The sequence below is a fragment of the Syzygium oleosum genome, unplaced genomic scaffold (genome assembly GCF_021117445.2).
Source record: "Syzygium oleosum isolate NSW1041296 unplaced genomic scaffold, Sole_v2.1 Sole_v2.14, whole genome shotgun sequence".
Lineage (NCBI taxonomy): Eukaryota > Viridiplantae > Streptophyta > Magnoliopsida > Myrtales > Myrtaceae > Syzygium > Syzygium oleosum.
Genome location: NW_026607498.1, coordinates 9,172,809 through 9,195,228, shown reverse-complemented (window position 1 = coordinate 9,195,228; position 22,420 = coordinate 9,172,809). Strand labels below are relative to the sequence as shown.

Below are 22,420 nucleotides of genomic sequence, written 5' to 3'. Positions count from 1 at the left end.
GATTGGATAACGAAACAAAACACAACACGAAAAAGCTGAGGGGGGTCCGATTGAAAAGACCCCCTAACAGTCCTTTGGAATCTAAGGCGCCACAAGCCATGGATCGCCATGCCCCACGCACTTTGCTGCTCGACAAAGGCAAATTTAGTAATCGAAACTGTCACTTTCTTAAAGGGTATACGAAGGGTGTACGTGTAATCTGCGGCCTTTTGTACATTGATAAACATGCTTGTTCCTTCCCTAATTGACAAATCGTGTCCACTTGAGGAGGGGAAAGGGGGGGCGCTTACAAAATTGGCAACTTGATGAATAATCAAAATGGGGGGAGGGATGTAATTAAACAATTTGGGGAGAGGGAAATAGAATTTGGGAGAAAGCTAACCAACTTCCTAAGGAACCCCACGAACTGTTCTTTGTTCAGATTTCTTTTTGCCCCTAGATTTCGCTGATCTCGCCTTCCCTACATGCGCCGACGTCCACCACCATGCTCCCTTTCCGCTTCGAGCTCACGACCCAGCAACAGTTCCTTCTCGGCGACTGCAAAGGACAGGCGAAAAGTGAACGAAAGTTAAGAGTCGTCGATTACACGCAGAAGTCCGTAAATGAAGACAATTAAGCATAGAAAGGTAGTACTAATAAGTGGTTTTACTTACTCTATCCCACAAGTTGGGGTCGGGCTTCTTGCGGACCACCACGTAGTCCAGGGCCTCCGGATTCGCCATCTTCCACTTGCAATGCGGATTGGGCACACGGTGCCGGAGGTACTCGCTCACCGTCCGGTTCGTCGACGAGTCCAGCCTAGCGTTCGACAGGTAGAACACAAAGGGCTTCTGGCACGGGTTCCGGCTGACCGGCCGGGTGTTGAACGCGTACGCCGTGTAGTCCGCCTTCCGGTACCAGTTCAGGAACGTCCTCGAGGGCATCTCGACCTCCCGGGGCGAGAACACGCCCCGGAAGACCTGGACCGCGAACCCCCACGACACGGACACGGTCCAGCTCCGCGCCTTGTCGTAGCAGATGGACTGCTGCATCAGGCCAGCCGAGTCGAGCTTCATCGGCACCGTGAGGCGCTGGAGGGCCTGGACCCGGGTGACGTTCGGGAAGATGGGCTCCACCACGTCGAGGTGGTGGAGGGAGACCAGTGGGGTGACCGGGTGGGCGGCGAGGAGCCCGAACAGGTTGCCATACACATCGTACTGCGAAAAAACGTTCAGCTATCAAGATCAACTCATTGAAATTATATCATTACAAAGTCGAGATTGTGCTGAAACATTAATTGCAGCTAATAAGAGAATCTACCCGACAGAACGGTCATGTTCCCGCTAAATTCCTAAACCTCGACCGTGAATGCAGTAATTTTCCCTTATTATATTTGTTTTTATTTTTTTTTTTGGGGGGGGGCCAATATTTTATTGGCATGTGCCTAGGGGAAAGCGACGACCGACAGTCCCAAAGTGTTGACTAGACGTTGACTGCTTTCGGGGCGGGGTCCACATTGCAAAAGAAAGGAGCGTGCACCTCACGTGCCCTCGGTGCGCGTGCGGGTTGGGCCCAAACCTTGTCCGCGTGGGGGGCCCGCCCACCACCCGGGGGCCCCCTTCCTAGGAACCTAGGCACGGGCATCATTTGAGGCTAAGACCCCCCCGTGAAAGAAAGGGTCTCAGAAGTCAGAACCCCCCTTGTACCCCAGTACAGGACCAACCTGACAAGTTGTCGCCACCGCCCCGATGGTTAAACAAATCATCAAATTTCATTTGAATTTTGATTCGAATCTTAATCTTAATTATGAAAATGGGTTCGAGATTTCACGAGCCGAGCGCTATCCTTTTGACTACCGCCATGCATCGCGACCGATCAGGCGGGTGCGCGAAATAAGCGCGGGCACGACCGTCCGAACCTTCTCCGGCCCCGAAGTACCCAACAAAAAGCCCTCGACCGACGACGACGACCCGGTACCGACACTAGCCAAAGCAACAACGTTGCGCGTTGGCCCCCACTAGAAGAGGAGGAATCCCCGCCTTCAATCACTGAGTTCTCGCACACCCGCCGCAGATACGTCTTAATTATAAGACAGTGAAAAAGTCAAATCTCTAACTAACCCGGATTAGAAGTACACTAAAACAGGACCCCCCCCCCTAAACACGTTTTCAAACCCATCATTGTCATTGAAGGATCGCTGACCCCGGTTCGAGAAAAAAGACCCCTCATCGACCGAAACCGGACGAAAAGCTGAGGGGGCGCCAACAACCGAGTAAAACCAACCCAACAAACCCACGAAACCACACTTTCGATCAATACGACGCCAGTGGTTAGCGGACGCACTTGTCTTAATAAAGTAATTCGCAAATTGCAATGCGTCGATGTAGACATAGTGTTTAGCTATGATGACCTATTTTAATGATCCGATTATCTTAATTATGTTAATTCTATGATTTAAATTAATCAATCTTATCATGGTAAGAAGCAAATTAAAGTAAATGGGTCGATCTTGCGTCCCGTGTGTCTAATCTCTACGTGTGTTAAGTCAAGTTACTTTTCTACGAATGAGCATTGAACTAAGGCAATGGGAAGAAACGTTGAGGATGCACACCTGGTGAAACCCTAGCTCCTTGGTGAGGGGCACGCCGAGCTCGGCCATGCACGCCTGGATCCGGTCGTCGGAGCCGTAGAGCCCCGGGTACCGCTGGATGCACCGGTCCTGCACCCGCTCCAGGGCCACCGCGAGTGGGTAGCTGATCGCGAACCCGCCGCCGCCGTAGGCCATCCCGTACGAGAAGTATATGTTCTGCAGGTGGCTCTCCGACAGGCTCCCGATGTAGTAGTACTGCCGGTGGTCGTACTTCCGGAGCACCCGGAGCAGGTTCTCGGCCACGAACACCGTGTCGTCGTCGCCCATCACGAACCACCGCACGTCCTTCAGGCCCAGCCGGAGCGTCTCCGAGACGATCCGCGAGATCCGCAGCGCCGACCGGTGGCCCTGCCGGTTCGTGTACTTGAACTTGGAGGTGTCGCCCGAGATCTTTACCTGGGGGAGGCCATCGCCGGCGCGCGTCGCCACCGCGCTGTCCAGCCACACTATGCCTCTCATCTCCTCCGGCTTGAACCTGCGGAAAACAATCGTCGGTGGCGATGAGTGCGAGTGAGTGTGACGATGGGCAGGAGCTGAATTGAGGAAAGTTTCCAGAAGAATGAAATGAACAGGAGCCCGATTAAGAAAAACAACAAAAGAAGAGCTAAATTTGGGAAAATGTAGGTGGATGATGATGAATCAAATTCGTGTTCAGATTGGAATTAACCAATCTGAGGTTCTTCCGGTGCTGATTCTGCGACATTTTCCGTGCACATTCCATAGTTCCGACCAGCTAAAAGTTTTTCGGGGGAAAATAATGAGCTGATTTCGAGACGTTTTCGTCCGAGTGTGGAAGCCCACAAGGACTGATCAACCAAAAGCAACGACGAGCTCGAAATTTCTGGCAAAAAATCTTTGTAGTTACCACAGCTTGATGTAGTTCTTCCTCTGTTCCCAGAGATTGGCCGACGCGGCGATTCCGAACACGATGTGCCGGAGCTCCGTCCTCTGCTCCGATTCGGCGAGGGCCGTGCCGCTGCGAGCCGGCAGCGAAGAGGAGGGAAGGGTTGAGTTGGCGGCGGTGGCGGTGGCGGTGGCGGTGGCGGTGGCCGACGAGGAGGAGGAGGAGGAGGAGGCGAGGTGGTGGGAGGTGGAGAAGGGCTCGTCGTCGCCGCAGGCACGGGAGGAGGAGACGAGCTTCAGTGTGTAGACGACGTAGGTGACGGACACGAAGAGGATGAGCCACACCATCAGCCTCGGCAGCGCCCGGGCTTGCGAGCCGCCGATGCCGGGCACGGCGGTCGGAGTCCCGGACGGCGGCACCCTCATCTGGTCCCAGAAGGCCAATCGCTCCGAATCCTTCTGGGTCACCTTCATCTTCCCCAGAAAGAACAAGAACAAGAAGCTGCACTCAATCTATCAATGCCGCCGCCGGTGCATTCGCTCGGAATCAGGGGTTTCGCATTGTAGCGGGGGGGCCGTCAGATTTCGTGGGTCTTCGATCGGATTCGGGGAGCTTCACGCCGGCGGCTTCAGGAATCGATTGACGGGAAGAGACGATACGAAGAGATGAAGATGAGCAAGCAGAAAAAAAGTAAGGATTCGAGTGACGACGACGACGAAGACGAGGAAGAAGAAGAAGAGGAGAGTTGCAGAAACAGAGAGAGAGAGGGATAGAGAGAGAAAGAGACGAGTTAGAGAGAGAAATGCGTTGTTGCCAGGTTGCAGGACCGCCCGCGATGGAGCTTTATGCTCAGAAGATGTAGAGTTACTGATGATATTAAACAAATAAATAATTTCGAATGCGAATCGATAAGATATGCTTAAATTAGAGATTTATACGGATTAACGGGTTTTAGCTGCATGGGCCGATCAAATCTGTCATTATATTTGAACACCTTTAAAAAGTAAGTTGTATTCAAAATTTCTCGTCTCACTTTGGGATACTTTATCTCGCGAAAAACGAACTGTTCGAAAAATATTTTCTTAAAGATAATCGCTTGTATTACCAAATGAAAAAAAAAAGTTTTCATTATCTACGAAAATATTTAAATTTTAATTTTTATCGATAATAAAATATTATGTATCGACTTGATCGACATTTTATAAAGATATTCTTTGAATCGTTGTTTTAGGAAAAATTCAAAATAAAGGCCTGAACTGCTTTCATTTTCTTAAATAAAAACTCGAAGCGAACCTTATTTTAAATAAGAATTGAAGTGTCCTCATTTTCTCAAATAATGACCTGAAGTGGATATTGTTTCAAATTAGAGCCTGGCTTTCCGGTTAGTTAAAGAGCATTTTCATCCTTTACTTCTTCTTTTTTAAATTTTTTCCCCTTTTTTCTCTCTTTTTTTTTTCATTTAGTGGCCAGCCACCGGCAATGCCCGAAGAGGACATGCAAGGGATGGCCTTGACCGACCAGAATATTTAGCCGGCCGGCAACCGGTGAGGCCAAGCCCTTTTTTAAAACTGCCATAGTCACTTCATACCTTTATTTAAGACTGACATGTTGCACGGACCCTTATTTACTACAAGATTCATTTCAGGATCTTATTTGAGAAAATGAGGGTGCTTCAAGCTCTTATTGGAATTTTCTCGTCTTTTAACATATATAGCTTTAGATTAACCCAATATTTCTTTTGCTAGAACGAAAGTAATAAAAAATCGCGTCGTTGTCCGGGTCTTTATTTATTTATTTATTTATTTCATTTTTTGCTTAGGCAAGGGGGATGTTTTTTTGCCAGCTGTGGGTGGAGGCGGGTGCAGACCGGGGTGGGGTGGGGTGGGGGGGGGGGGTCCCCATTTGCCACGTGGACGGCGACGGTGATGCGTGATGACCGCCGCGCTGGAGCCCACAGCGCACCGCACCGCGCAGGAGGCCCGGACCCCGTGGCGGTCAGGTCAGCAGATGCAAAGATGTCGTGTAGCGTCACCTCAAAGCCATCCATCGAAGAGGTCCGTCGGTCGCGCTAGACCCACCCGATCGACGGCCCCGATCCGCCGACCGTCAAGTGGGGATTTGGAATGGATCCCGATCTAACTCCGCAAAGCATCTCTCACGTGAATGTGACGACGATCATTTTTCTGCTTTTCTTCCATTATTGTGACGATCATTTCATGGGTGTTTTTTTCTTCTTTTCTTTTTTGGCAAATTAGTGTCGGACTGATTCGCCGGTTTAATTTGGGATAAGCTTATTATGGCGGGTTTTTATCGGGGCACGTCCCGTGAAGTTTGAGAATTGCTCCGATCCTCCCCCTCGGCCCGATCTCGGCTCCTATTATTTTGAGGTCGTCACATCGATTTGGTACCGGTTTCGCGACTCGTACCGATATGGCAAGTTGAGTTTTCTTCTAAAAAAATAAAGTATTGATATCTCCTTATGCTGATGTATGATTTCTCTTTTAAGAGGAAATATTGGGCGGTTTTCGAGTGTCGCATCACCGGCTGATGCGGGATGCATTTATTCACTTCGAGCCAATTAAAAATTGACATGTATGTATTGACTTGGAACTAGATAAAAAAAATATTTAAAAATCTCTATCCATCTCTCTCTCTTCCACTTCCATTTGCCATTGCGGCCGCCATGAGCGTACACCGGCGGAGTAACCGGTGGAGTCGCCATGAACCTCGCCTTCAAGGCTCATGGCCATGGACAATGTCTAAATTTGGAAGTTTGTAGTCTTAGTGCTCACCTCCATCAAGGGTCTTCGCCAGATCTGGAAGTTCACCGTTGTACGTTGTCCTTGCTCGTCTATGGCTGGTGTCTCCGGATCTGACTCGGATGCGATCACACCCCAAATCTGTTGTGGCCAAGGCTCCAATCTGGACACAACCATGGCTCTAAGGTCTAACGCGCCATGCACCGTAATTCCAGATCTAGACGCGACTCTATCATGGGTATGGCTCCAAGGTCTGTTGCTGCCATGGCTCCGCGATTCCAAATCTAGACATGGCCATGGCTCTAGATATGTCGCGGCCACGCTGTGCGGAAGGAAACTCGTGCTGTTTTTTTTTTTTTTTTTTGTCTAAATCGTAATTTTTCAACTCACTTTCAGACTTTTGCTCTGCCTCTTTGAGTCAAAATCAACGTCTGAAACTAAACGTTCTCACCCTAGCCTTTGAGAAGATGTGAATCAAATTCCCCACTTCTCCCTTCCTATTTCTCTCTTCCCAAATAAGAACGGTGTGGCCACTAGGGCAAACCCCAATAGTCAATACGTGTTGGTTGAGTCAAAGAGGGAACTTGTCGGACATAACTCGAAGGGAGGACAACGAAAGGGGACACCAGGGAGTGAGACTTCGTGACTATTCAAGGCGGAGGAAGGGAAGTCGTTGTAGCAACCATGGTGGGGAAGTGGGGTGTCGGAGATGGAGGTTACCGCCCCCTGAACGGTGGATGGAGACGGTTGGTGGGCATAGCCACGGTGGGCGGAGAGATGGTGGCCGTGATGGAGATGAAGAGAGAGAAAATCATATTTTTAATTTTTTTCATAATCGAGACGCGTGTCAATTTTTAATTACACAAACTCGTTAGCTTGGTGAGGTGACACTCGCAAACCGCTGAATATTTTCTAGCCGTGGGAGGGTGTCGCTTAGCTCTCTGTGGACACTAGACGGCGACTCTATTTATTTTATGATTTTTCCTTTCTCACGAGTTTGTAAAGTTATTTTGTGAGTTTGCGTGTGATATGAAACACCACTTCCGCACTACTTAAATGCCACATGAGCTTTGATGATATACGAATATATTATTTTTCTTGAGAAATGACATAACCGATCTTTGAATTTTTATTCGATGTTCAATCTAGTCTTTGAATTTTTCTTTTTGGTTTAATGTAATCCGTGTGGTCTTAATTTTCAGTGCATTGTAATCCTTCCGTTAAGCATAGCGCCACGTCACCTGTTTTTTGGTTGACTTGGACCGCCAAAACAGCATGGCAGGGACATAGTTATGTTTTGCGGACATCCGCGTCATTTTTATTTTCCCAAATTGGAATTTTTTTATGTGTTTTTTTTCTTTTACTTCCTTTTAGTTTTTATGTTTTACTTCATTTTAGATTTTAGTTTATTTATTTATTTTTTCTTTTCTTTTCAATTCTTCTTCCTTTCTCTTCTGTTATAGACAACAAAGGGACCAACATCAACTCCGCCCGCGACCGGCCTTCTGCCGCCTTCTCGCCGCCATCCCAGGAGGCCCATCACCACCGTGCCGCCTTCCACCTCCACCACCACCACCACCATCCTTTGAGCCCCCTATGTCTCAATCTAAGATTTGAGGGGCGCGGTCTGAAATCCAAGGCTGTCCCGCGTAGACCTAAGGTTGCAGCAATCATCCCCTCACATCTAAAGCCGCCATGACTTAGAACTAGTTAATTCGATCCGATAAAAAATTAATCCGAGAGTTTTGTCGAATCATAAATTTGAAAGGATAAAAATTTCTAATGCAATTGGTTTTCCCTATCGATTCGATTTGAAAAAGAGCGAGTAGATAAACTTAATCTTACGGTTCAATTTTCTTGTTAGGAAAAGTTATCCATGAGAATTACAAAGGACAATTCAATATATTTCCCATTAATTTGGATTTCTGAAGATCCGGTTTTCCTCAGCAATCACTCGATCTTCCGGTCTCCAACACATGATTGGAGCTTTGGTAGACATTCCCGAAAAGGCTAAAGTCCGTATCGAATGAGTGGTTCTTTTGGAAAGATGGCTAGATTGATCAACCATACTTTGCACATTATTGTCTACGGAGCCGTTTCCGATGCCGAAAAAGTACCCTTGATCCTTGTTTGGTGAAGTCCGCCTCCACGTTAAATAGGAAATGAACTAAATTTCTACGTTCTCAAAACTTAGTTTGATTCCACATTTGTCTATATCAATATAGTTTATCTTTGAAATGTACGGGCTTTTTGACGGCACTATACTCGGTCCCGAGAACAAATCATTAGCTAGGGAAGAAAGAAGGTCCACCTTCTTTGGTTGTCTTGTCCCGAATTGGTTGTCTCGTCGCGCACGAAACTTTTGGCGGATATTTTACTTTTTGATGGGAACGGACTTTTTTCCGAAATAACGAAATTTCACTATTACTGACCAAAAAAGAGAAAGAAGGAAGGTTATCTTCGTCCATGCATTCTAATCGAAGCAATTTGGCTAGAGGTCTCACCAAAATCGCTAGCATAATGGGGGCATTGCACATGGCATTGTTCCATCAAATGTTAACAAAAGTGGGCCTAGACTAATGTGGTCCACATCTAAGAAAAAGGGTGAATCGTATGTGCTAGGAATATCTTCCATCCTGTAGCCAGGCAAAATAGAAAAGAAGAAAGATCACCTTTTCGCTTTCCGAGAATTTAAAGGCCCCAATTTCCGTCAATTATATGTTTCAATAGAAAATTCTTACGTGGGAATTTCTCAATTTTCTGTTTTGATTCAATTGACAAAGAGGTAAGGGGGGGTGGGGGAAATGCTTTTGTGGGTTCGATCCCATAAATCATGAACGAGAAAATTATCTAATTGGTATCGATTTAATCCTAAACTTTTTAATTTTGCTGATTTAGTCCTAAACTTTTGCACGGAGTTTCAATGTAGCCATTCTAACAAATTTTCACCGGAAATTGCCGATATGACGGTCCAAGTCATCGCCGGCTAGGTCAGCGATTTCCGGCAAGAATGTATCGGAATTTCATGCAAAGATTAAAGAGTAAATTGATTAAATTGAAAAGCTTAGAGCTGAATTGGCATCTTGACAATGGATTTAGGACATATTGGACAATTTCCACGGATTATAAACAATCGCACTTGCCAATCATGAGGTCGCATGTGCGCGGAGTTTACTGAGATGTACGCGATCGATAATGATTGTAATTATATAATTTATAAATTTGGACTCAATGGCCGATATCGAACCAGATTCACGGTCCAAAATCATCATCGGCATCGTGTTCTCCAAACATCGAAAGGACCGAAAAGATGCGACTTTAAGAATCGTCCAGTCCTTTTCTCCCCGACCACTGTACGCTTTACGGAGACGAGTGCCCCGGGTGGAACCTTTGACTTTAAGGGCCACTAAAAGTTGAACTCCAGACCATATTCAGGTCCCGGACACAATTATTTGACCTCCGGAGCAACCACATAATGGACTGCTATGCTTGCTTTTGCTTTGCTTGATTGTACCCTCCATTTTCATTAACCACACAGGAATCAATCTAAACGACGGATATGGTCGATGAAATCGGCGATGCGAGCTGATCGGATGAGAGATACCGGCCAAGGATGAAGGAGTTGCCGGAGCGAAATGCAGAGGTCAGAGACGTATTGGCCTGGGTAAGCAGTTTGATTTAGTATAGACGGCGAAATTGATAACGGAATCCATCTGGGATAGATTTAAGCACGACGGACTTGAATCTACTCGTACTCGATGCCTCGACTCTCAAGGAGGAAGCGGAGGAATCGAGAGGGAGATACAGAGGAGGAAGAGATCACAACGCAAGGCATGTAGAGCTACGAAACCTACTATACAAGGCGAAATCATGCATCGATGTTTAACGTTATTAGATTAGGCGAAAAAAAAACAAAGAGGAGATGAAAAGAGTCTTACCCCTAGAATTCCCAGTTGCATTCAAATGATGGAACATATCATAGCAATCACCAGCACAAAAGATTGCCATTTCAATCTAGCTCTATTGGGCGACAGTGATTGCTGGTGCACTCTCCATGGTTTGCCTCACCTGTTTATTATAGTGCATTTCCATGCCCACCATCCATACTATTCATGTGTGGCGCTCATCATATTGGCAGAAGTGGACGCTAATGCGTTGGTAGGTGATGGCCGACGACCTTCGGTTCGGACCGGCCTCCCCTGTTCTCGAAAAGTAGATCCGGCAAACGAGGTCCTGACCGGGCCCAAATTCAACACCGAACCTAAATATCCTTGTCTGGACCCGTCAACAACTAAGAAAATGATACATCGGTAGTGTAAAATTGATTGGGGCTGGGTACGCTTAAAGATGTGGAATTTTTTCGGCCTTAGAAGGGAATTGCTTTTCGAGGCTTGCTCGGTTGCTCCTTCGAGGCTGAGGCTTGGGCAGACCAAGCAGCCACCGATCCCACAATCACCTTGAGAAATTGAGAGGAATACGTGAGCCGTGGGTAAATAATGACTCTATCGGATTATTGGGAAAATTTCAAATCAGTATCCAAAGTTGGGTCATTTTCTCAAAAAAGGGGTCCAAAGTGGACATAATGCCAAATAAAGGCCTGAAGTGCTCAATCAGTCTCAAATAGGGACCTAAAGTGCCCATTTAATCTCAAGTAAGGGCCTGAGTCCGTCGGTCGGTCAAATACTCACCGGCCGGCAAACACGTCACTGTTCCGGTGACCGGAATAAGGGTAATTTCGTCTCTTATTTTTTAATTTTTTTTGTTTCTTTTTTCTTTTTTTTTGTTTTCCTTTTTCTTTTCTTCTTCTTCTTCTTCTTTTTTCCTCTTTTCCCTCCGCCGGCCATAGCCGGGGCCAGCGGAGGTTGCTGGCCTCAGGCGGAGGCTACCCTTGCCAGACACTGGCGAAGGCGACCCAGGGTAGGGCGAGGGTCGCCCTCGCCGGCGTCGGGCGAGGGCCACCCTCGCCTGGGCTGGGCGGGTGAGAGCAACCCTTGCTCTCGCCGAATCCGGTGAGGGTCGCCCTTGCCCGCCCAGCCCAGGCGAGGGCGGCCCTCGCCCGAAGCCGGAGAGGGCAGCCTCTGCTCGAGGCCGACAACCTCTGCCGACTCCGGCTATGGCCAGCGGAGGGAAAAGAGGCAAAAAAGAAGAAGAAGAAGAAAAGGAAAAGAAAAAAACAAAAAAAGGAAAAAGAAACAAAAAAAATTAAAATTAAAAGACAAAATTACCCTTATTCTGGTTGCCGGAATAGTGACGTGCTTGTCGGCCGGTGAGCATTTGACTGGTCGGCGAACTCATGCTCTTATTTGAGACTAATTGGGCACTTCGAGTCCCTATTTGAGATTGATTGGGCACTTCAGACCTAGACCTGTTAAACGGGTGGGTCGGGTCGAGTTTGGGTCGGGTCATAAATGGTCCGACCCAAATTGACCCATTAACCCGTTTATGACCCATTTATTCATAGTGTAAATATTTCAACCCATACCCGACCCGACCCATACCCAACCCATACCCGACCCGACCCATATTGCTAAAACACTTTTATATTTAACCTAATCTAGGAATACTTGTTTCTTATGATTTTTTTTAAAAATTATACTGCTAAAACATTTTATGCAATACAAAGCTAGTGAAAATTTTTTATAATTTTTTTTAAAATTGAGGTTATGTTTGTTTTGCAAAAAATGCGACATTTTTAGAAAATATTTTTCATAAAGTCATTATCCAAGAAAATAAAAAAAAATTAATATTTTTTTATTTTTTAAATCGAATTTTTAATTATTTTTAATTTTTAATTTTTTTCTTTTTCCTTTATTTTTGGCCGATCGCTGGCCGCCGTGGCCGGCGACCGACCACAGGCAAGGACGAGCTCGCCGGAGGCCGGCGAAGCTCGTTCTCGCCGATCTGGCGAGGCCGAGGCCGAGGCCTCGCCGGCCTCAGGCGAGGCTCCACCTCGCCCGGATCCGGCGAGCTCGAGTCTCGCCGAGGCCAGGCAAGCTCGAGTCTTGCCCGGATCGAGGGCCGGAGCCTCGAGGTCGGCCTCGAGGTCGCCGGAATCGGGTGAACTCGAGGCTTACCAGATCGGCGAGGCTCGAGCCTCGCCAAGGTCGGCGAGCTCGAGCTTCGCCGGCCTCCGGCAAGGTCGTCCCGCCCCGGTGGCCGGTTGCCGTGGCCGACCACCGGCCGGAATAAAAAAAAAAAGAAAAAGAAAGAAGAGAAAAGAAAAAAGAAAAAATAAAAGAAAAAGAGAAAAATAAAAATAATTAAATTTCGATTTTTTTTAAACATTTTTGTAAAGAGGGAGAGAGTATGTGGATGGGTCTAGTAGGTGGGTTGGACATGGGTTCCAAACTCAACCCATTTAGACCCATTTATCTTTAAGCTTTAAAATTTAAAACCCATTTAAGGTTGGCTCTTTAAAATTAAAGTAACCCATATATGACCGATTTATTTTTAAATGGGTCATATATGAGGTTTAAGACCCATTTTGACACCTCTATTCAGACCTTTATTTGGCACTATGTCCACTTTGGATCCCTTTTTGAGAAAATGACCCAACTTTGGGTACTAATTTGAAATTTTCCCCGGATTATTTGTTGGCCGAAGACCAGATTCCGATAAAAATATAAAATCTCGTGTAAGAAAATATGATGGGAAAATTGTCTAAAACGTCTGAAACCTACTGTAATTTGTCCAATTCTTACCTAAACCTTTCAATTTTTCCTTTTCGCTTTTCTGAGAATTTGAAGGCCACAATTTCCATCAATTATATACTTTAGTAGAAATTTCTTATGTGGGAATTTCTCAATATTCTGTTTTGATTCAATTGACAAGAAGTAAGGGGGGAAATGCTTTTGTGGTTTCGACCCCATAAATCATGAACAGGAAAATTATCCAATCGGTCCTAAATATATTATACATATATCAATTTAATCCTAAACTTTTCATTTTTGTTGATTTAGTCCTAAATCTTTGCGCGAAATTTCAATATAGTGCTTCTGGCAAGTTTTCACTAGAAATTGCTGATGGTCCAATCATTACCGGCTACGTCGATGATTTTTCGGCAAAAATTGGTCAGAAGGAAAGCATCGGGGATTTTCGTGCAAAGACTCAGGAGTAAATTGGCGAAATTGGATAGCTTAGAGCCGAATTGCCATCCACACAATGGATTTAGAATCGATCCGACAATTTCCCCTAAGGTTGCATGTGCAGAGTTTACTGAGATGTGATCGTAATTTTGACTTAATGTGCGTTGTCGAAGAAAATTCACGGTCCAAAACCATCCTCGGCATTGTGTTCTCCAAACACGGAAAGGACCGAAAAGATGCGACTTTAAATCACGCATTGGTGTCTAACGTTCTTCGATTCGCCGAGAAAAGAAAAAAAAGACGGGAAGAGATGAAAAGAGCCTTACCCCTAGATTCCCATTTGCATTCAAATGATGGAACATATCATAGCAATCACCAGCACAAAGATTGCCATTTCAATCTAGCTCGATTGCACAACAATGATTGCTGGTGCGCTCTCCATAATTTGCCTCAACTCTTTATCATAGTGCATTTCCATATCCACCATCCATATCCTTCATGTGTGGCGCTCATCGTATTGGCAGAAGTGGACGCTAATGCGTTGGTAGGTGATGGCCGACGACCTTCAGTTCGGACCGGCCTTGCCCGTTCTCGAAAAGTAGATCCGGCAAACGGTCCCGACCGGGCCTGAGTTCAGTACCGAACCTAAAAACCCTCTTCCGGACCCGTCGACGACTAAGAAAATGCTACATTGGTAATGTAAAATTGATTGGGATTAGGTACACTTAAAGACGGGGGAATTTTTTCGGCCTTAGAAGGGAATTGCCTTTTGAGGCTTGCTCGGTTGCTCCTTCGAGGCTGAGGCCTAGGCAGACCAAACGGCGATCGGTCCCACAATCACCATGAGAAGTAGGGAGAAATACACGAGTCGGGTGTAAATAATGACTCTATCGGATTATTTGTTGGCCAAAGACCGGATTGCGATAAAAATATAAAATCTCGTGTAAGGAAATCCAAAGGGAAAAATTGTCTAAAAGGTCCTGAAACTATTGGACTTTGGCCAATTCGGTTCTAAACTTTTTTATTTTGCTAATCGATTTTTAAATATTTTCACGTTTTGCCAATTGAGTTTATTCAGCCAATTTTAAATCGCCAACGTGGACACCAGTAGTATCATGTAGGACGCTTGGTGCTGACGTAAACAATTTTTATTTTATTTTATAGTTTTTCCTTTCTTTTCTTTTTTCTTTTCCTTTTTTTTCCATTCTACCAAGTTCGGCGAGGGCAAGCCGACCCTTGCCGACCACAAGCGAGGCCTGGTGACCCTCATCGGCCACTAGGCGATGGTTGTGGGTGAGGGCTTCGTGATCGGTGAGGTCCATGCCATAGAGAAATAAAAAAAAATTATAAAAATTGTACATGTGAGCGCCGGCCCCGTGCCACATAAGACGGCTATCATTCCCATTAGCGATTTCCTGTGAAAATTGATCGGATAGACTCAATTAGTAAAACGTGAAAATGTTTAGGACTCAATTGACAAAATTGAAAAGTTTATAACTGAATTGACCAAAATATAATAAATTTAAGACTTTTTGAATAATTTTCTCGAAATTTAGTGAATATCGTTCATTGGGTTTATAAGTTCCGTTTTCTCATTCACATATGACCAAATCGAACTCGTGGGAGTTAAGATAGGATTTGCTAATCTCAAGAGTTCATCATTCAAGTCACTGTCACACGGGACACATGGAGGTGGCATGCAAACAAGTTGACTGTTGACCAGGGATGGTAAAAAGGGGTGGAGAGTAGGGGTGTGCAAAAGAACCGGGATCCGTCCGGACCGCCCGGGACCGCCCGGAACCGGACCGGAACCGGTGGTTCCCAAGGGAACCGGTCCGATTCCCGGTTCCAATTTTTTGGAGCCAGTGGGTACCGGTCCGGTTCTCGGTTCCCGGTGTGGACCCGCCCACCCGCCCACCCGGACCGGATCGGTAATATAATAATAATATATTTTATTTTTTAAAATTTTTAATTAAAAAAATCTGACCAAAAAAAATTTAAAAAATAAAATAAAATAGGAGAGTTGTTGTTTTGTTTGCTTGTTGACTATTGTGAACTTGTGGTAAACTCCCAGGTGTTATATATTCTATAGCCTACGGATGTATTTGTTGTGAAGCTTGTGAAGTTGTGAACTTTGTGACGAATCTTGTTGTGAACACAACCCACCAACGGGCAAGAATTAGACCGGTCGATTTTCTGATTTGTCAAGGGAAACTTAGTGGGATTGGTTCCATGGACCCACCCAGGAACCGGACCGGACCGGCGATCCGGTTCTCGGGTGGGTCCATGGAACCGACGGGTGGTTCTCGGTTCCAATTTTTTAGAACCGGTCCTTAGCGGGCGGTCCACGGTTCCGGGGTAAGAACCGCCCATCCAAACCATGCTCACCCCTAGTGGAGAGTTTGGCCCCTCCTCTTTGGCTATATAGGACAGGAGACAAATGCCGGAGAGCATGGAAAACAAACTGTTCACACTTTTGTGGTTTGGGCCTGTCAATAGTGGCCTTTGGTCCGAAATTAGAACCGAACCGAACCGAACCGAAAGTTGACGCTAATGAACCAAAAGAATTATTTGTTTCGAGAAATGTATCGATCATTTTCGAATTTATTTTAGTAGGTTTTTTTTTTCTTTTATGAATGTTGATTGAGTTGGGAAGACGAAAAAATTTTGTGAGGCTACTTAATTCCAATGATTAGCGGTTCATGGGAACTCCCTCCAACTTATCAACGGTCGAACCCGTTTGATCAGCTATATCGAAATATCTCCCTTATAGTAGTTGGAATCAGATGTGACACCAAATGTTCGATAGAGAACTTAAAATTTTATGAGATAGCTAAGAATCCGCGTAATACAATGATGTCACTCTTAATCTAGCTTAGATTAGCGTGAAATTTGGAGAGGAAAAAACTTGTATATTCAAATTTTTTAGAATACGTACCACATATATATGTATATGATCTGTATAACATTTAAATCAAAATTTACATAGATTTTTACGTATCAAAATCTCATTTCTTTCAAAGTATATGCTTGTAGATTGGTATATAATTTTTCGACCAAAAAAAAAGATTGGTATATAAATTTGTTCATAATACTTTTTAATTAGAATAGAATATTTGGAAAAGTTCATTTTCTTTGAAAAAGAGGGGCAGCAGTCGGCTTCGAAGCCACAGTTCAAACGGGCTCCTCTTTCTCGCGGGAACGCCTCTTCCCCAGCTACTCTCGGCGGCGGCGGCGACGGCGGCGGCGGCGACGGAGGCGGCGACGCCAGTGGACGCCATGCATGAAGCCGCTCGCCGCCGACTGCATCAAGTCCCTCGTCTCCCGATCCCTCATCCCTCGAGCCCTCGAGCTCGCCGTCGCCGCGCCGCCCGCGCTCTCCCCGCTCCTCACCGACCAGGCCTACGCTCTCTTCCTCAAGTCCGGCCACCCCCTCCACCCCTTCCTCTCCACGCCCCTCATCGCTCGCTCCGCCAGGAGCGGCGACTTCCCTCGCTCCTCCCTCTTCCTCTCCGACACCCGCTCCCCGGACGCCGTCGCCTTCAACGCCCTCATCTCCGGCCTCGCCTCTTTCCGCCGCCCCGGGCCCGCCCTCGCCCTTCTCGACGAGCTGAGGCTTCGGGGCCTCTGCCCCGATGCGTACACCTTCAGTTCCTTGGTCAAGGCTTGTGGGAGCGTTTGGGAGAACGAGATCGTTCATGGGGTTTGCTTGAAGTACGGGTTCTCTGCGAGCGCTTATGTGGTGAGCGGGCTCGTGGAGAATTATGCCGGTGGCGGCGAGGTTGGGGCTGCGGAGAAGTGCTTTGAGGACTGTGAGGGAGTGGATAATGTGGTTTGGGTCGCTATGGTTAGTGGGTATGTGTGGAATGGGGAGTTTGATAGTGCGAAGGAGCTGTTTGTGGAAATGCGCGGGTTGGGGTTGGAGGTGAACGAGTATAGCATGACCGCTGTTCTCGGTGCTTTGCTTGACGGTAGGGAAGGAGGACAGGTTCATGGGTTTGGTTTGAAGATGGGTTTGTTGTCTGGATGTTCGTTGCACCTGAGTAATTCGATAATGCATATGTATTCGCGGTGTGGAAGCCAAGCAGATGCTGTCAAGGCGTTTGATGAAATTTCTGAGCCGGACGTTGTTTCATGGTCGGAAAGGATTTTTGCTGCTTGTGATGGCGTCGAAGCTTCCGAATTGTTTAAATTGCTCCACTCTAAAGGTGTCATGGTTAACGAATTCACGGTGATCAACTTACTGTCGCAAATAATAGATGTGAAGTTTTTTAATCTTGGGAAGCAAATCCATGCTCTTTCTTTCAAAAGGGGACATATGCAACTGGTTTCAGTTGGAAATGCATTGATCTCCTTGTATGGAAAGGTGGGGCAGATTGTTGACGCCATGCTTGTATTTGATGAAATGCGTCTCCCAGATCCTATTTCGTGGAACTCCCTCATTGCTGCATATTCTGAGAATCATCTTCTGTGTCAGTGTCTTGAAGCGTTCTCAAAGATGCGCTCTCGTTGGGTGTTGCCAAATAGCTATGCTTTAGCAAGCATCCTTGAAGTGGTTGCCCACTCAAATTTGCAAGAGTTGGCAGCACAAATTCATTCCCTAATGATTAAGTTCGGTTTGATGTTCGATGATTCCATGGTCTCTGCTTTGATTACTGCTTATGGAAAATGCAACAGGGTCGATGAATCTAGAAAAATATTTGCTAAGCTTGACCGAATCAAGGCATTGCATCTCAATTCGTTGATGGTCACCTTTGTGAGCACTGGATATCATGATGATGCTCTGGTTTTGTTTCAAAGATCGTGGCATTCGTGCATTGCAGTAGATAGCATGACTCTTAGCATCCTCCTTAAAGCTTGTGGAGCTTTAACAGATCTAGAACAAGGGAGAACAATTCACTGCCTTTCTATCAAGAATGGGTTTGATCAAGACAGTTTTATAGAAAGTGCCATTATTGATGTCTATTGCAAGTGTGGAAGCATAAACGATGCAGAGAAGGCTTATAAAAATATCTCAAGATATAATTTGGTTGCTCGGAACGCCATGATGATGGGGTATGCTCAACACGGTTGTGACCGTGAAGTTATGAAGCTATTCCATGAAATGTGTCAAGTTGGATTACGACCTGATGAGATAACTTATCTTGCAGTACTTCATTCATGCTGCCATGCTGGGTTGGTGGAAGAAGGGCAAACTTACTTAAACTCTATGCTTGAACTTCACGGGGTAGTTCCAAGTGTGGAGCATTATACCTGTGTGATTGATTTGCTTGGTCGGGTTGGCCTCATGGAAGATGCAAAGAGAATGATCGATACCATGCCCATGAATGCCGATGCGCGGATTTGGCAAATTCTCCTTTCTGCCTGCCACCTTCATGGAGATGTTGACCTCGGGAATCTTGCAGGTAGGAAGCTCCTGGAGCTGCAACCTGAAAACGATTCTGCTTACGTTCTACTATCAAATATAAATGCTGCAGCAGGGAACTGGAGCACTGCTAGGGAATTGAGGAGCGAGATGAAAGAAAAGATGTTGGTGAAGGAACCTGGTTCAAGCTGGATTCAGGTTAAGGGAACTGTAAACTTCTTTTTCGCTGATGACCAATCACACCCAGATAGAGGGAAAATCTTAATGAAGCTGCAAGAGTTATATGGACAAATGCTTTCACGAAGAGAATCTTAACCTGGTTGTCCCTCGTCAGTGGAGCTGATCTGTTAGCTTTTCAGTAAATTTCTATGAGCTGCTACTTCTTGTAAAGTGAATATTGAAGCGGGGATGCTTTGTTTATTACTGTAGAGGATTGGTCGAATATCGACCAACGCAATTTGATTTTGGAAGAGAAGCTCCCGTCAGTTTTGCCCAACAAATTATTTGGCGAACCGCATTGGTTTCTTGTGTATTCAACCTTGAACTAGTAACCTAGGCAGGGAATAAGCCTACGAGGAGTCACATTACTGTCATAGACTCTTTAGATTTGTACTTCATATTGTCACAAGAAATCTCCAGCCTGTACCATTGGAGAATAACAGATCTGGATGAGAACTGCAATTTTTGCCATGAGTTTTGCTGATCTTTGCGACTGTTTCATCTTCATCATTTCAACTCACGATTTTGCATCCTCCTTTCAAGTTACTCATTGCAGACGCATCTCATGATTTATCTAGGTGTTGTTCATGCAAGTTTTTTTTCTAGGTCGTCCGACATTCGCAGTTTTTTTGCAAAGTTTGCGTTTTGGTCAGCTCGAGTGTCCTTTTCTGAAAAAAAAATTTAATTGACTAAGATCCACATACATTAACTTAGATGCAATCTGTGAAGCGTAGGCAAGAAGGCTGTTGTATTTCTGTCAGATGTTCATACATCTCCTGGATGGCCATGACTAACGTCTACTTGCCGGTTCTGCGTGGACTCGGTCCTTCCATGTTCAGATTCCTTGATTTCATACCAGGGAAGGAACATGGACGCGTATGATCAAGCATATGTGAGTACAAAGCAAGAGTCAGCTTTATTCTTTGCTCCATTCAGTCACTCAATTCATTTCTCATATACTTCAAGTCATTCCTTTGTTTTTAATCTCGCCGTTCGAGTAATAACTCGACCCATCTTGGCCCTGGAGGCAAAATGGCTCACACCATCACCTTCTCTCGTCTCCACTTGTCGTGCCGTTCACGCACAACCTCCAGCGTCAGAGACGGCGGCATTGCCCTCAACACTTCAATCTTCAAGAGGAGATCCCCATTTGCTCGAAAGGAGATCAAGACGCAAGGCATCCAAATTCATAATCACCGCAAGCTCGCCCAAGTATTTACTTCGACAAGTGAAACTCACCCCATGCCGAGATCAAGCTCTCCGGGCGAGAGAGCAATGCAACTGTATGAATGCATCAATGAGAAAAACTTCAAGGCGCTGGATGAGATCATCTCGGAAGATTGCTGCTTTGAGGACTTCTCCTTTCCCACACCATTCAAGGGGAAAAAGGTTTCGTGTGTACTAGTTAGTGGCAGGATCCGCTGCTCCACACTGTGCTCCCTCCGGTGTCTCGACAAATTGCACACAATTGTTGATAACAGCCTCATCTCCATAAATCAATGATTGCGATTTATCGAGACACTGAAGGCAGCATGCGCTGTACGGAGTAGAGGATCCCCGTCTTGCTATCGCTATTCTTGTCTAATGCTCCTTTCTTGAGTGGCCTAAGCCAAAGTTAACGCAGGAGGTCTTGCTCTTCTTTGCACAACTCACTTCCAGCATGGGCAAGAATGTCAAATTCAACCCCAAACACATCAGCGATGACGAGGAAACGGCGTGGGTAAATTGGCACCTAGGTACTCACTCTGCTTCGCTTCCCAAATTTACCTGCACAATTCTAAACTGCCTAACTTCGAGGTATTCGACTCGTTGCAGCAGAATGGAGAGGAAATGAGATACCTTTCACAAGAGGCTGCAGCTTCTATGAATGCTCAAAAGATGGAGAGAGACTGGTCCTTAGGTGACAATTCTGACATCTTCAACGTAATTTCTTGCATAAATGCATATGGAACAACGATAGTCACAGACACAGAACTATGGCGTGCAGGAAAGCTCAAGTATTTGTCGAGTCGCCAATCAAACCGGGAGGCATAGTGCTGGTAATTTTACTGAAGCAAACTAAGAAACATTCTTCAATCTCAAGTGCACGATATCTCTCTACCCGACCATCTAACATCCGTCTCTAATCATACTGCCTAACTATTTACTTCCTCATCTGGAGAACAGATTCTCTTAAAGACCATCACATCGTTGTTTGACGATTTTCCGACGGCGACTGAAAGTGCGTAACATTCATTAAGCATCAAAATTCTATGTACATAACAGTATCATGACAGATCACTCATGCAGCACACATCTCATGCAGGATTCCTAAAGAGTCCTCATGCAATCATGCAATGGGCAATGCGTATCTACAATATGTTTCTGGCGCCATTTATCGGCACCCTACTAGCAAGCTACATAAACTCCTGGAAATTTGTGGTCCGAATGATCGGCTGTGCTCTCGGCATGATTATCTTCATTCTTAAACTCTTCTTCAACTAATCAGACACTATACACTATACCGCATTGAAGATCGCCTGTCAGTCATCATTTCCATGGCGACTATTCCATGTTTCAAACAGAGAGAGAAGAACCAGTGGTCCAAGCACGGGCGGAAACGGCGGTGGCCTGCTGAAGGCCACGATGGGTTCAGTCTTTTCGCGGGGATTTGGCATTCCCGAGTCGCTTTTCCCTTGTTTAAGTGGTGTCGAACGCGTCAAAATACCTGAAATTATCGTATTGTTGTTACTGCCAAGATTGTAAAATCATACTGAGGGGAAAAAAAAAATTAAGGAATCTATGAATTTGCCCCATGATCCTTTAATGCAGTTGATTTGCTTCAGCGTGCTCTTCGCGGACAAAAGCAGAGCCGGTCCGCGCATATACACCCGTTTGATGATGAGAATTGTCGTCTCGGAGATGATCCTAGCAATCCTGCCATGCATACAAGAGAAAAATATCGTATAGCCAGCTGACAAAAGAACCGGAATTTATGGAACGAGAATTAAGAAACATCACGAGAACCCTTGCTTTGGTTTGGCCTCTACTTAAGCTCAGTTCGTTTCGCAGAAAATGTATAATTTGAAAAATATTTTCCAAAAAACGATCACTTGTATAGCTTAAAATAATCGGTCAATAGAAAATATTTTCATCGTTCATAACAATTTATGTCTAAAATTTTCCGTGCACGATAAAAACATCATCTTTCATTAATTTTGGTGAGCGATACAAAGCGATCATTCAATTCTTTTCGGAATTTCAGAACATTCATTTTTCACAAAACGGAGCCTTTCAAGTCAGCTGTCCCTTTCCGCCATGCCGATAGCTCTAAATCATCATCAAGATAGACTTCCGGCTTCACTGATTCTCACGTGAGAGAGTGCAAGGCGTATTCATTTGCTCAGATCAATGCCATCTTCTCTTCCCGATTCATTCCAGGAGAAAATTCTCTCGATTTCGCACAAGCAAGAAAGAATGGAGCACCGTATGAAACTTCCGTGGCAGCAAAACACGAAGGAAAGCCGACCGATCGGCGAT

General features: G+C 45.6%; 3 protein-coding genes and 1 long non-coding RNA gene across 5 annotated transcripts; 2 read left to right on the top strand and 2 right to left on the bottom strand.

Annotated features, from left to right (window-relative positions):
- Window positions 1-286: 286 nt before the first annotated feature.
- Window positions 287-4,264, bottom strand: LOC115692309 (uncharacterized). The gene is made up of 4 exons (XM_030619113.2): window positions 3,495-4,264; window positions 2,591-3,104; window positions 654-1,196; window positions 287-537 (listed from the first exon to the last, which is right to left on the bottom strand). Exons 1-4 carry the CDS (start codon window positions 3,944-3,946, stop codon window positions 436-438), a joined length of 1,611 nt encoding a protein of 536 aa, XP_030474973.2. The 5' UTR covers window positions 3,947-4,264; the 3' UTR covers window positions 287-435.
- A 12,187-nt stretch (window positions 4,265-16,451) lies between these two features.
- Window positions 16,452-19,774, top strand: LOC115692308 (putative pentatricopeptide repeat-containing protein At3g25970). 2 transcript variants are annotated; one of them, XM_030619112.2, is made up of 2 exons: window positions 16,452-19,040; window positions 19,636-19,774. In XM_030619112.2, exon 1 carries the CDS (start codon window positions 16,601-16,603, stop codon window positions 18,995-18,997), a length of 2,397 nt encoding a protein of 798 aa, XP_030474972.2. In that variant the 5' UTR covers window positions 16,452-16,600; the 3' UTR covers window positions 18,998-19,040; window positions 19,636-19,774. The 2 variants fall into 2 exon arrangements, with proteins under 2 accessions (XP_030474972.2, XP_056173832.1); XM_056317857.1 differs by lacking the exon at window positions 19,636-19,774 and having other exon boundaries at window positions 16,452-18,372; window positions 18,468-18,672.
- Window positions 19,626-21,208, bottom strand: LOC130139895 (uncharacterized). The gene is made up of 2 exons (XR_008817957.1): window positions 20,741-21,208; window positions 19,626-20,668 (listed from the first exon to the last, which is right to left on the bottom strand). It is a non-coding gene; the product is annotated as an uncharacterized LOC130139895 (long non-coding RNA).
- Window positions 19,934-21,725, top strand: LOC115692269 (uncharacterized). Its single transcript, XM_030619069.2, has 6 exons — window positions 19,934-20,290; window positions 20,526-20,637; window positions 20,720-20,801; window positions 20,889-20,940; window positions 21,068-21,122; window positions 21,207-21,725. The coding sequence occupies exons 1-6, from the start codon at window positions 19,934-19,936 to the stop codon at window positions 21,383-21,385; spliced, it is 837 nt and encodes a 278-aa protein (XP_030474929.1). The 3' UTR covers window positions 21,386-21,725.
- Window positions 21,726-22,420: the final 695 nt, after the last annotated feature.